This window comes from Oncorhynchus kisutch, linkage group LG18 (assembly GCF_002021735.2).
Source record: "Oncorhynchus kisutch isolate 150728-3 linkage group LG18, Okis_V2, whole genome shotgun sequence".
Taxonomy (NCBI): Eukaryota; Metazoa; Chordata; class Actinopteri; order Salmoniformes; family Salmonidae; genus Oncorhynchus; species Oncorhynchus kisutch.
Window position 1 is genome coordinate 8266514 of NC_034191.2, and position 14078 is coordinate 8280591.

Sequence of the window (14078 nt, forward strand, 5' to 3'; positions counted from 1 at the left end):
CAGTCAATTTAATCTAGCACTCCTAGGACATAAACAAACAGTTTTGGCATTCTGCACGTTTTTACCAATACAACCTTCACACAATAAATATCCATCACTGTAGCCCAGTGTAAAACTCCAGGACATGCATACAGTTTCAGTTTCAAATTGTATTTGTCGTATGTGCCAGGTATAGGAGACTTTACAGTGAAATGCGGACTTACAAGCCCTTGTAATGCATACACAGTTTGTCATTGTAGTCATTTTCCACATGTGTACACTAGCCTTTTCTGGTAGTTGTTCGGGAGGCCTAGGCAACAATAGAAAGTGAGTGACATATTCAGTCCCACATGGTCAGAGAGTATCATCAAAACATGTGTTGTGTCATTATGTAACCATAACAGGAGCCCCCCCCCCCTGTGCAAGGCCCCATATCCTTCCATAACAGGACACCCCTCCCCCTTCTCTCTGCGGGGCCCCATATCCTTCCATCTTGCCTGAGCAGGAATAGCAACAGATCAATTGCTATTGAGCGGGGTGGCAGCGGGGCAGCAGCGTCCAAGTAGAAAAAGGGCTGAAATTCTGTTTTATTTTTGCAGGGACATCCAGGTGTGTTAATATTGTACAGGCGTGTTAGAGTTTCAAAAGAGGAAAGTTTAACGATCCAATGGCAGCCTGTCACCTCAGAGAGCCCTGAGAATCTGGACTCTCTCTCATCACTCTGGCCTCTCTGTCATCACTCTGACCCCTCTCTCATCACTCTGGCCCCTCTCTCATCACTCTGGCCTCTCTCATCACTCTGGCCTCTCTCATCACTCTGGCCTCTCGTATCACTCTGGTCCCCCTCTCATCACTCTGGCCCCTCTCATCACTCTGGCCCCTCTCTCATCACTCTGGCCCATCTCTCATCACTCTGGCCTCTCTCATCACTCTGGTCTCTCTCATCACTCTGGTCTCTCTCATCACTCTGGACTCTCTCATCACTCTGGCCTGTGTTAGCCTGCAGGGCTACAGCCTATATAGCCTCGCCAGGCCTCTAGTGACCGAGCCTCTCTCTGATCCTCTCTCCCTGTTAGAGGGCTCTGTGAGAAGAGATATCCTACCAGAGAGCTGGGTGAAGTTACTGCTATGTTTCCTAAACCCATCAAATCAGGGGCTAGGGGCTAGGAGCTAGGAGCCAGGGGCCAGGGGCTAGGGGCTAGGGGGCTAGGGGGCTAGGGAGCAGACAGGGGTTTGATTTCTGACTGAGCACTGAAAGAAGAGGATATTGAAAGCTTGTGGGCCTGCAGTGAGAGAACACTCTTGTTTCATTCGATTCTATTAGGATACCTGTTAAACACTACAATGAGCTGATAGAGGTGTTAAGAGGACAAGCTGAGTGAGGATCAATGTAAGACGGAGGATCTTTTATTACAATAACTGACTTTGAGGAGGCACAACAACACACTCCTGTGGTCAATAATGTTTATTTTTGTTTCCAAATTGACCATCATGTGTTTCTTGGTGGTTTCTAATTGGACATCATGTGTTTCTTGGTGGTTTCTAATTGGACATCATGTGTTTCTTGGTGGTTTCTATTTGGACATCATGTGTTTCTTGGTGTTTCTCTCTGGTCTCAGGAGGATGATGAAACACTTTGGAGCAAACAGACAGAACAGCAGCCCAAAGCTGGATGCTAAGATGGCGAATATCTCCACAGCTACAGTGTACTTCCCAGGAGAGCTGACGTAGGCAGGGACGAAGGAGATCCATACAGCACAGAAGATCAGCATGCTGAAGGTGATAAACTTGGCCTCGTTGAAGTTGTCAGGGAGTTTCCTGGCCAGGAAGGCTAAGAGGAGACAGAGAGAGGCTAGCAAGCCAATGTAGCCCAGCACCAGAGAGAAGCCGACCACAGAGCCCACGTCACACTCCAGGACCACCCTCGGCCCCCGACCCTCTCTGTCCCCCCTCTCAGCCGGCCGGGGTGGAGCTAGGGCCAGCCACAGCACACAGATCAGCACCTGTGGAAGGGAAAGGGGTTTGGAAGGAAAAAACACAGTCACCATAACAACAGAATACGGTCAGTGAAAGAAATAAATACATTCCAATAGTAAAAACTAGATGTTCACCTGGATGAGTGTGCAGATGGAGATGCCCATCCTTTGCTGAACTGGGCTGAAGTATCTCATCAGGTTCTCTCCAGGCAGAGTGGCCCTGAAGGCCACCAGCACCACCACAGTCCTGCTGAGCAGACAGGAGATGCAGAACACAAAGCTTATACCAAACAGGGTGTGTCTCAGCATGCAAGTCCATGGCTTCGGCCGGCCAATGAAAACCAGTGCACACAGGAAGCAGAGCTTGAGTGACAGCAGGAGCAGGAAGCTGAGCTCAGAGTTGTTGGCTTTCACCTGAAATGAGACAGAGAATGAAAATGTAGACTGAGTAACATCTTAAATCTCATCCTTATACAGTATGACACAATTCGGTAACATTTCGCTACGCCACAAGCAGTTCCCTAAACCGCAATAGATTCTGTTAAATATGTGCATGTGACCAATAACATCTGTTAACTTCTTATGGGCAGGTGGGACAGTAGCGTACCACCTGGCCAACATCCGCAAAGAACGGATACAGGTTCTCTTCCACGCACTTGGAAACACTGCAGCCGAAATGGGAGCAACCTAGAAAAACTACAATTTATGGCTCATTTTTCCAAAAACCAGCCTGAAACTCTTTTTAAGGACTGTTGACATCTAGTGGAAGCCCAAGGAACTGCAATCTGGGAGGACTTCACCTTATAATAAAAGTGACAGACATTGAAAACAGTGGTAGGCTGAATTCTTTTTTGGTGGGGATAGTTTGTCCTCTGTGTTTTGCCTGCCATATCAGTTCTGTTACACTCACAGACATAATTTTAACCGCTTTAGAAACTTTAGAGTGTTTTCTATCCAAATATATCAATTACAAGCATGGCTTCTGGGCCTGAGTAACAGGCAGTTTACTTTGGGCATGGTTTTCATCCGGACGTGAAAATACTGCCCCCTACCCAAGAGAATGTTAAATATGTGTATGTGACCAATAACATCTGTTAAATATGGACCAATAACATCTGTTAAATATGTGTATGTGACCAAAAACATCTGTTAAATATGTGACCAATAACATCTGTTAAATATGGACCAATAACATCTGTTAAATATGTGACCAATAACATCTGTTAAATATGTGACCAAAAACATCTGTTAAATATGTGACCAATAACATCTGTTAAATATGTGACCAATAACATCCGTTAAATTTCTGACCAATAACATCTGTTAAATATGGACCAATAACATCTGTTAAATATGTGTATGTGACCAAAAACATCTGTTAAATATGTGACCAATAACATCTGTTAAATATGGACCAATAACATCTGTTAAATATGGACCAATAACATCTGTTAAATATGTGACCAATAACATATTTTAAATATGGACCAATAACATCTGTTAAATATGGGCATGTGACCAATAACATCTGTTAAATATGGACCAATAACACATGTTAAATATGTGACCAATAACATCTGTTAAATATGTGACCAATAACATCTGTTAAATATGAGTATGTGACCAATAACATCTGTTAAATATGAGTATGTGACCAATAACATCTGTTAAATATGAGTATGTGACCAATAACATCTGTTAAATATGAGTATGTGACCAATAACATCTGTTAAATATGTGTATGTGACCAATAACATCTGTTAAATATGTGACCAATAACATCTGTTAAATATGGACCAATAACATCTGTTAAATATGAGTATGTGACCAATAACATCTGTTAAATATGTGACCAATAACATCTGTTAAATATGGACCAATAACATCTGTTAAATATGGACCAATAACATCTGTTAAATATGTGACCAATAACATCTGTTAAATATGGACCAATAACATCTGTTAAATATGTGACCAATAACATCTGTTAAATATGTGACCAATAACATCTGTTAAATATGAGTATGTGACCAATAACATCTGTTAAATATGAGTATGTGACCAATAACATCTGTTAAATATGTGACCAATAACATCTGTTAAATATGTGACCAATAACATCTGTTAAATATGGACCAATACCATCTGTTAAATATGGACCAATAACATCTGTTAAATATGAGTATGTGACCAATAACATCTGTTAAATATGTGACCAATAACATCTGTTAAATATGTGACCAATAACATCTGTTAAATATGGACCAATAACATCTGTTAAATATGGACCAATAACATCTGTTAAATATGGACCAATACCATCTGTTAAATATGGACCAATAACATCTGTTAAATATGAGTATGTGACCAATAACATCTGTTAAATATGTGACCAATAACATCTGTTAAATATGTGACCAATAACATCTGTTAAATATGGACCAATAACATCTGTTTTAATATGTGACCAATAACATCTGTTAAATATGGACCAATAACATCTGTTTTAATATGTGACCAATAACATCTGTTAAATATGGACCAATAACATCTGTTTTAATATGTGACCAATAACATCTGTTAAATATGTGACCAATAACATCTGTTAAATATGTGACCAATAACATCTGTTAAATATGGACCAATAACATCTGTTAAATATGGACCAATAACATCTGTTAAATATGGACCAATAACATCTGTTAAATATGTGACCAATAACATCTGTTAAATATGTGACCAATAACATCTGTTAAATATGTGTATGTGACCAATAACATCTGTTAAATATGGACCAATAACATCTGTTTTAATATGTGACCAATAACATCTGTTAAATATGGACCAATAACATCTGTTTTAATATGTGACCAATAACATCTGTTAAATATGGACCAATAACATCTGTTTTAATATGTGACCAATAACATCTGTTAAATATGTGACCAATAACATCTGTTAAATATGTGACCAATAACATCTGTTAAATATGGACCAATAACATCTGTTAAATATGGACCAATAACATCTGTTAAATATGGACCAATAACATCTGTTAAATATGTGACCAATAACATCTGTTAATTATGTGACCAATAACATCTGTTAAATATGTGTATGTGACCAATAACATCTGCTAAATATGTGAGTGACCAATAACATATTTTAAAGATATGACCAATAACATCTGTTAAATATGTGACCAATAGCATCTGCTAAATATGTATGTGACCAATAACATCTGTTAAATATGTGACCAAAAACATCTGTTCAATATGTGACTAATAACATCTGCTAAATATGTGAGTGATCAATAACATATTTTAAAGATATGACCAATAACATCTGATGTGTGATCAATATGTGACCAATAACATTTGATCTGAACTGAGACTCTGAGTCAATATTCACGTAAAATAAGAAATTCCCCTCGACCACGCCCACAAAGTGGGAAAAACAAACATTCTTTCCTAATGACCCGCTATGTAAAATGATCAACTTTATCGTCAAATAAAGCTGCTATGTCGTTCCATGACACGTAACAAGGTAAGCCGGCTTCAAGCTATTTGGTGTGGGAGAGTGGGAAATGTGGTGACCTGGTGAACAAGTAGGCTAAATACAGCAATTTGTGTGTAAAACATTTTATCACAGGTTAAGATATTTAACTTGTTGTGTGTTAGTAACTCCACTCACTACTTGTAGCTGTATAGTCTGTTAGCAACTCCACTCACTACTTGTAGTTGTATAGTCTGTTTGTATGTGTTGTTGGTCTTGGCTAGCTTAATGTTCCGGTCGGTAGCTAGCTAGTGGCTGCTAGCATCGTCATGAAAAGGGGCATGAGGGAAGCCCTACAATATTACACTTTACGAAATTGTGAGAATGTTCTGGAGCATACAATGTTGAAAGGTAATTTTTAGACATATTGTAGTTTTCTTAAATGTAGTTTTGAAATTGACTTAAAACAAGCAGACCACAATAAAATTGTGTTTGAAAAAAGTAAACTATTTTCTGTCAGTCAATGGGTAACCTAGGTAACCACAGGTTGTCTCTCTTGAAAAAGAGATGTTATCTAAATGAGAAAACCTGTATAAATAAAAGATGAAATATATATATATACATCAAAAAAAAATTATACCAACTGATGTGGCTCATGCAATGGAATGTATTTTTTGCAATGTCAGTAGAGTTGACTCAACAAATCACAGCACAGATTGAAGGGTACACTTCCTGCATTTACTTCCTGACATCGGGAAGGAGAGAACACTCAAAGGGTACGTTAGTAAATTCACTCTGAAGTGCCAGAGAGCGCTCAGAGTGCACTCTGGGCATTCCGTAAATTCAGAGCATTGTCAGATTGTCTGCTGGTAAATTCAGCGGTTTTCGCTCCTGGAGCATTTAGAGAACCCACTGGACGCTCTGGCCGAGGAGTAGGGTTGATCCGAGCATTCTGACCTCACAACGGCAGTCAAGCACCCAAGTGAACTTGCTAAAGTTAGCTAGCTTGCTAGCTACTTCCAGACATAAATGAGAGATCACCTCACTCTGACCATTTTATTTGCCCTAACAAAGCTGGTTTGGCTACTTTCGTGTTATCCAGCGCGGTGGTGACTATAACTGGGTTGCTGGCTACAATTGAATTAAGCTACAGTATTTAGAATCAGAGGAGAGTGCTCTGAAATCGGAATAGATTAGCCAGAGTGAGTTTATGAACGCATCCAAAATGCCCGCCAGTCCATCCATTATGCCATCATTGACTTGAATGGGGACACCCATTCTATTCATTGTATTTCTATGATCACATGATTCAACTCACCAGGGGAGTATGGCGGTGGTAGAAGAAGGTGGCCAGGGCACCAGCTGTGAGCGTTGCCCCGGAAACTGAGATGACGGACAGGATGACGCCCATGGTGTCGCTGTAGGAGAGGAAGTCCACCAGCTGTGGGACGCAGGCCGTACGATCTGGGTTGGACCAGAACCGCTCTGGACACCTGCTACACTCAACTGACCCTGACAGAGAAGGAACAGAAATCAAGAGTCAGAATCAGAACCAGTCAGGACCAGGATCAGTCAGAACCAGGATCAGTCAGGACCAGTCAGAACCAAGACCAGTCAGAACCAGGACCTGTCAGAATCAGTCAGAACCAGGACCAGTCAGAACCAGGACCAGTCAGAACCAAGACCAGTCAGAACCAGGACCTGTCAGAATCAGTCAGAACCAGGACCAGTCAGAACCAGGACCAGTCAGAACCAAGACCAGTCAGAACCAGGACCCGTCAGAATCAGTCAGAACAAGGACCAGTCATAACCAGGACCAGTCAGAACAAGTCAGAATGAGGACCAGTCAGGACCAGGATCAGTCAGAACCATTCAGAATGAGGACCAGTCAGGTTCAGGACCAGTCAGATGAGGACCAGTCAGGTTCAGGACCAGTCAGAATGAGGACCAGTCAGGTTCAGGACCAGTCAGAATGAGGACCAGTCAAGACCAGGACCAGTCAGAACCAGTCAGGATCAGGACCAGTCAGAATCAGGACCAGTCAGGATCAGCCAGAATCAGTACCAGTAAGAATGGGGGCCATGTCAGACTCAGGGCAGGCCAGAAACAGGACCAGTCAGAACCAGGACCAGTCAGAATCAGGACCAGTCAGAATCAGGACCAGTCAGAACCAGGGCCAGTCAGAATCAGGACCAGTCAGGATCAGGACCAGTCAGAACCAGCCAGAATCAGGACCAGTCAGAATCAGGACCAGTCAAATATGAATTGGAATGAGAAAAGTTGATAGACGACCTGTTGTGTTGCTGATCTCTCCCTCAGCGCAGGGCAGACAGTCGAAGCAGCAAACGGGCCTCCCCTTCTGTACCGCATGTCTGGTACCAGGAGGACAGGCAGCACTGCATATAGACACAGGGACCTACCGGACGGTGGGGAGGACGCAGTCATCATCATCATAATCATCACTATTATCAGCATTATTACACACACACACACACACAAACACACACACACAGGTAGGTTTGCTGGGCCCCTCTGGGGACTATGTGAGGAATCTGACCACATAAATATCTAACATTCAGTATCATGTTGTTGACAGAGCTTCCTGTTTGACCTAACATTCAGTACATATTGATGACAGAGCTTCCTGTCTGACTTAACATTCAATATCATATTGATGACAGAGCTTCCTGTCTGACCTAACATTCAGTATCATATTGATGACAGAGCTTCCTGTCTGAACTAACATTCAGTATCATATTGTTGACACAGCTTCCTGTCTGAACTAACATTCAGTATCATATTGATGACAGAGCTTCCTGTCTGAACTAACATTCAGTATCATATTGTTGACAGAGCTTCCTGTCTGAACATTCATGTGTTATTTGGTGTTTTTTCCTGTCTTTCTCTTTGCTGTATGTCTGCCTCAGGGTGAGAAACTAAACAAGTCTCTTTCTCTAACACACACACACACACACACACACACACACACACACACACACACACACACACACACACACACACACACACACACACACACACACACACACACACACACACACACACACACACACACACACACACACACACACACCTCTCTACATCAGAGAAACCTAGCTAAGTGGTACTCACCTCATCTCCGCTGCCCCCTCCCCACACCACTTTGTCCATATTGATGTGAAACTGGTCGTCCACGCCCACTGAAGACAGAAAATGGCCGACCTGGACAAACTCTGCCGTCCCCTCGTGGGTCACATGCCAGTTGATGATGTCATAAGAGGCAGGCGGATCACCATTCATGTCGAAGTGGATCAAATCCCCCACAGGAGTACTGAAGTTCACTCTCCTCAGATAATGAGCAATCTCAAAGACAAAAGGTTTATTGAAACAGGATTAAGAGTTAGAACCAGTGGTGGCTTTGGGCTTTTAGTGCTCAACACTTATAAAGTGTTTCCATTGTATCCTGACTGGAAACGTTAGAGTTGTTAACCTGAAAACAGATCAATATGGAATTGTCACCTGGCTGGGCTGAAGCTTCCTGATATCAGGGCACTGTCCACTACTAAAGGGTCCCTCCCCTGGTGGACAGGCCACCATGTCCTGAATGGCGTGGGCGATGGCGTAAACAGCCTTGTACACATTGTAGCTGGCTCTCAGCTGAGACACGTCAGCATACTGGCTCTCCCCCTCACCTAGGATTGACACTTTATTTTACTGAGACAACATTGGGAAAGGACCAGGACACAAAAACAGAGCATTAGTTGTAAACTTTCCCTCACCAATGACCTCTGAACCAGTACACTGTTGCCGGGACGACGGGGTCATGCTGAGGTCAATCCCCAGAGAACACCCAAAAATTTCCTCCCACAATTCCCTCAGGAAGGGGTCGGATTTCTGGTATTCCCCATCAGGACGGAGGCGTGTTAGGAAAGGGCCCAGGCTGGGAATGACAGCTTTCTTCAGGGCAAATCCAATAGTCCCGGCAAGAGAGGGCAGGTTTTTGGGGGAAGAGAGAGTAGAGTAGGTGACCCAGGCTTCCGAGGCGATCCACTGCCTGTCCGTTATGTTCTGACGGACAACCTCTTCCATCAGGGCCTGAAGAATGAGACGGTTAAAAAGATCAAGATAGTCAAGTTGAAGTACATGATTATCAATAAGAAAATACTTGTCTATAAAGGGCATCAAGACATGATAGGACAAAAACACTCTGCTACAGTTGTGTAACAAATACTTAACAATACTCTGACCAGTAACTGATTACCCGTGCATCCTGAGAGATAGCGAATGTCACCACCACTCTGGCAGTAGATCCTCTGATGGTGTCCACGATGTTCTTAATCCGTCTCTGAGATGGTACCTTGGGGATGACCATCAGTGAGAGAGAGGGAAGAGAGTCAGGGAAAATCAGAGAGAGTATTTCTATTTTATATTCATGGAGAGGGGGCGAAGCAAAGTTAAAGAGAGACAGAAATCATCAGAGTGAGGTCCTACCTTGGGGATGACCTCTGCGTAGGCAACACAAACCCCAGATCCCTGGAGATCTTGGAGAAGCATCTGAACCCCAAACTTTCCATAGTCATCATCCCCTGACACCAGCCCCACCCACTCCCAGCCCAGCTGATGCAGCAGCCTGGCCATGCCCCGAGCCTGGAAGGCATCGCTGGGTATCGTACGGAAGAATGACGGGTACCTCCAGTTGTCACTCAAACAGGCACAGGAGGCAAAATAACTCACCTGGGAGAGAACAGAGAGAGAGAGAGTCAGGGAGAATAAGAATTTGTCAGACTCAGAGAGCAGAAGGAGAGGAAACGTGAACATAGAGTCATCAAGATAGATATTTGAATCGAATGTGTAAGCGTTATCTAGATATATTTGAGTGTAATCTGTAAGGAAGTAATTTAGATAGATATTTGAATGTAATCTGTAAGAGAGTCGTTATCTCTTTCCATCCCAGTCTGTAGTCCAACCCCATGCCTCACCATGGGTAAATCAAACGGCCCGAGGGTCTGTGCCACCACGATGGAGGCTGAGGAGCGGGCATCCCCGATGACGACGGGCACCTCAGGGGTTGCTCCACACTCTGTGCCCACCACAGAGGCCTCCTGGCCGGTCACCATGGCTAGGGCTGCCCCCAGAGTGGTACCCTCTGCCAGGCATGTGTCAGCAGCCAGGAACCCCAGGGTGAGGTTAGGAAGGAGGAATGGGTCGCGGTTAATCTCCTCCACCGCAAAGATCATAGTCTGGAGCCAGCGATAAGCACGCTGGTAGAAACTGACAGATGGGGAAGGTAAGGGACAGGTAGAGAGGAGGTAACTGAAAACACTTTACACATGAAAACAATGACACAAAGCTGTCATCACACATCACTTCGGAGTTGCGTACATTGTACATGTCACATTTCCCTCAATACTCCGGAACTCCTGCTCTGGTAGAGGGGCTTCCACATGGACGGGGAACAGGCCTCCAATGACCACATCTCCTGCCCGATAAACACTGCCCGAGATGGGGTTAGCCATCAGCCGACAGGCCACCCCTCCACCTCCAGACTGACCCCAGACATACCCAGGGATAAGGAGGCAGCAGGGCAGCCACAGCCAGCCACAGAGGCACATCACCTGGATAGAGACAAGGTCGAGGACTGGGAAAGTCTGTCACCTGGAGGAGAGAGATCAAAGCAAGATCTTACAGACAGAACACTGAGTAAATAGAATGACATGAACAAAGAAACGCAGGCAATTAAGAGATACACCATACACCATACACCATACACCATACACCATACACCATACACCATGGACACCTGTAACCAGACAGTTGTATGAAACAACAGTGATAGACACACAAAAAACATGTTCCATCTCTGCCCTACCAATCAACAGTAAACCTTATCCTGGTGAGAGAGACAGACGGACAGACAGACAGAGAGGATGAGTGTCTGTCAGTCTAACATCTCCTGCAGAGAGTGAAAGAGGGAGAGGAAGAGGAGAGAAGGGGAGATGCTGATATAGGGAGAAATGAGCCCCCGGCTAAAAAACAGGCACACAGCCACCAGGGGGTGCTTGTAGGGACGGGTGGGGCAGGAGGGGGTTAATTGGGGCATGTTATTGGAGGATAACTTGGGGAACAGGTAATTGAGGGTAATTGGAGAAAGCCTATGAGGCTGATGTTATTGAAGGTAATGTAGTAGGAGAGGAGAATCAGCGTCTGTTCTTCAACAACATCTGATGTTACGTCATACTTTATTCATTCTTATGAATGATTGTCTTAATAAAATACTGTACATGTGACTAAATCGAGTCGCCCATTCCTGCTGTCAAGTCACCTAGTGGCCTCATGGGTGGAATGTTATTCATATTTTTCACAGTTAAATAAAAAGCAGCCAGTGTTTTATGTAAAAAAAAATCTTTCTTTTGTGATTCTTTTATAGAGTCTAATATTGGGATGCAAACTCAAAATGGAATACATTTCAACTCTATATCTGACATGGTACAGGATTCTTATTTTTTTTGAAGCCCATAACCATGTGTGGTGAGGTGTATACATTTGTCCCTAAGTAGATTTGTTTTAGGACTAAGAAACACTCTGTACGACCCCGATTTAGCCCACTGAAGTAAAAAAGGTGAAAGGGACGATTGGAGAGAGAGAGAAAGAGAGAGAGAGAGAGAGAGCGACAGAGAGAGAGACAGAGAGAGAGACAGAGAGAGAGAGAGACAGAGAGATGGAGACAGAGACAGAGAAAGAGACAGAGACAGAGACAGAGAGAGAGAGAGAGAGATGGAGACAGAGACAGAGACAGAGACAGAGAAAGAGACAGAGACAGAGAGAGAGAGAGAGAGAGATGGAGACAGAGACAGAGACAGAGACAGAGAGAGAGAGAGAGAGAGAGAGAGACAGAGAGAGAGAGAGAGAGAGAGAGAGAGAGAGAGAGAGAGAGAGAGAGAGACAGAGAGAGACAGAGAGATGGAGACAGAGACAGAGACAGAGAGAGAGAGAGAGAGAGAGAGAGACAGAGAGATGGAGATAGAGACAGAGACAGAGAGAGAGAGAGAGAGAGACAGAGACAGAGACAGAGACAGAGACAGAGACAGAGACAGAGACAGAGACAGAGACAGAGACAGAGACAGAGACAGAGACAGAGAGAGAGACAGAGACAGAGAGATGGAGACAGAGACAGAGACAGAGAGAGAGAGAGAGAGAGACAGAGAGATGGAGACAGAGACAGAGACAGAGACAGAGAGAGAGAGAGAGAGAGAGAGAGAGACAGAGACAGAGAGATGGAGACAGAGACAGAGACAGAGACAGAGACAGAGAGAGAGAGAGAGACAGAGACAGAGAGATGGAGACAGAGACAGAGATAGAGACAGAGAGAGAGAGAGAGACAGAGACATTACATAAACATTTTTGTTGACAACATGAATTTGACAAAAATCACGTAATCAAAGGTATTTACTGTAGTTATCTGCAAGTTTCTGCAGTTGCTCTTCACCAACGTCATCCTGCAGCTATCACCTGCACAGTGGGAGGTTTTCATTGTTTGATTAGTTTGACCCACGTGAACGTGACCAAAGACATGACTGAAACAGGAACCAATTTGCCGTGATTCAAGTATACAGTGGACATACAAATCAATCTGATATTATTGCCTCTCTCTCACTAACTGATTGTACATTATACACACATATGCAGGGCCTGCTCTAGCCTTTTGGGGGCCCTAAGCAAGATTGTTTTGGAGGGAGCCCCCCCACCTCGCACTAAATTAGTTGGGGGTGGGGGGGTTCCTGAATATTCATTAATCTGGTTGAGCCTTCTTGAGTGCATGACATCACACATATAGTAGCCAGTTTTGTGGTGGAATCATATCTAACAGTGGGTTAGATATGATTCCAACATAAAAACGTGCTACTGGTTCGTTTCCAGCCAATATGCTCAACTCATGGATAGTTTTTCCTGTGACCAATGCATTTATAAGATAGCTACCATTGTTCCTGAAGCTTATGTCCCCATGAGCTCCCGAGGCTAGCTAACGTTAGCTAGCTAGCGTCAGGAATTTACATTTTGCTTGCTAGCTGAGCTGTTTTATAAGAAAACTGCTGATATGAATTGAACACTGTAGCAAGCTCCTCGGCGACCATGTTTTTGGGGCGCGGGAATGTCCGATTTGTATTTAGATTTCATATGAACTGTAAATGAAATGGTTGGTTACTATTAGAGATATTGTCCAACCTTGTTTTTTGTTTTGGTAAGGGCTCAAAGTGACATCACGCATTCAAAAAGGCTCAACCATTCACCCGACATGTTCTATGTCGAGACTCATGAATATTCATGAATTCCCCTCCGCCTCCCCACAGAACGAAATTTTGCCCACCTCACATGCAAAACATTTTAGTGTTCTAGAACAAATTGTTTTAGAACAAATTGCAATTTCAAACGATCTTCTTCTTGAATGAAACACGTTTTGTTGAGATGTTATTATATAGTTGTCTGTTTGATGGCTCTGCTGTAGCTGGACTTCTGGTATGCATTCGTTTCCTCAGCCATAGCCTCTGAGTTGACTGCGATGTCCCTGTGAGGGGTAGCTCTGTCAGTAGTAAGTAGGATAATGCACAAGAATGTTTAATGTCCATGATTTCA

General features: G+C 43.5%; 1 protein-coding gene across 1 annotated transcript; it reads right to left on the minus strand.

Moving 5' to 3' along the window:
- Positions 1-1180: 1180 nt before the first annotated feature.
- Positions 1181-11078, minus strand: LOC109878807 (extracellular calcium-sensing receptor-like). Its single transcript, XM_031795964.1, has 11 exons — positions 10830-11078; positions 10427-10718; positions 9939-10181; positions 9709-9804; positions 9227-9542; positions 8967-9139; positions 8580-8810; positions 7743-7866; positions 6769-6962; positions 2091-2369; positions 1181-1982 (listed from the first exon to the last, which is right to left on the minus strand). The coding sequence occupies exons 1-11, from the start codon at positions 11057-11059 to the stop codon at positions 1554-1556; spliced, it is 2607 nt and encodes an 868-aa protein (XP_031651824.1). The 5' UTR covers positions 11060-11078; the 3' UTR covers positions 1181-1553.
- Between the last annotated feature and the right edge of the window lie 3000 nt (positions 11079-14078).

Bases quoted from the DNA above. Each gene is read 5' to 3' on its own strand.
- LOC109878807 (XM_031795964.1), bottom strand. From the start codon at position 11,059: ATGTGCCTCTGTGGCTGGCTGTGGCTGCCCTGCTGCCTCCTTATCCCT. The intron at 9,140-9,226 runs GTGAGGGAAAGT...TGTCAATCCTAG, and splicing joins TACTGGTTCAGAGGTCATTG to GTGAGGGGGAGAGCCAGTAT. The intron at 1,983-2,090 runs GTGAACATCTAG...TCCCTTCCACAG, and splicing joins CCATCTGCACACTCATCCAG to GTGCTGATCTGTGTGCTGTG.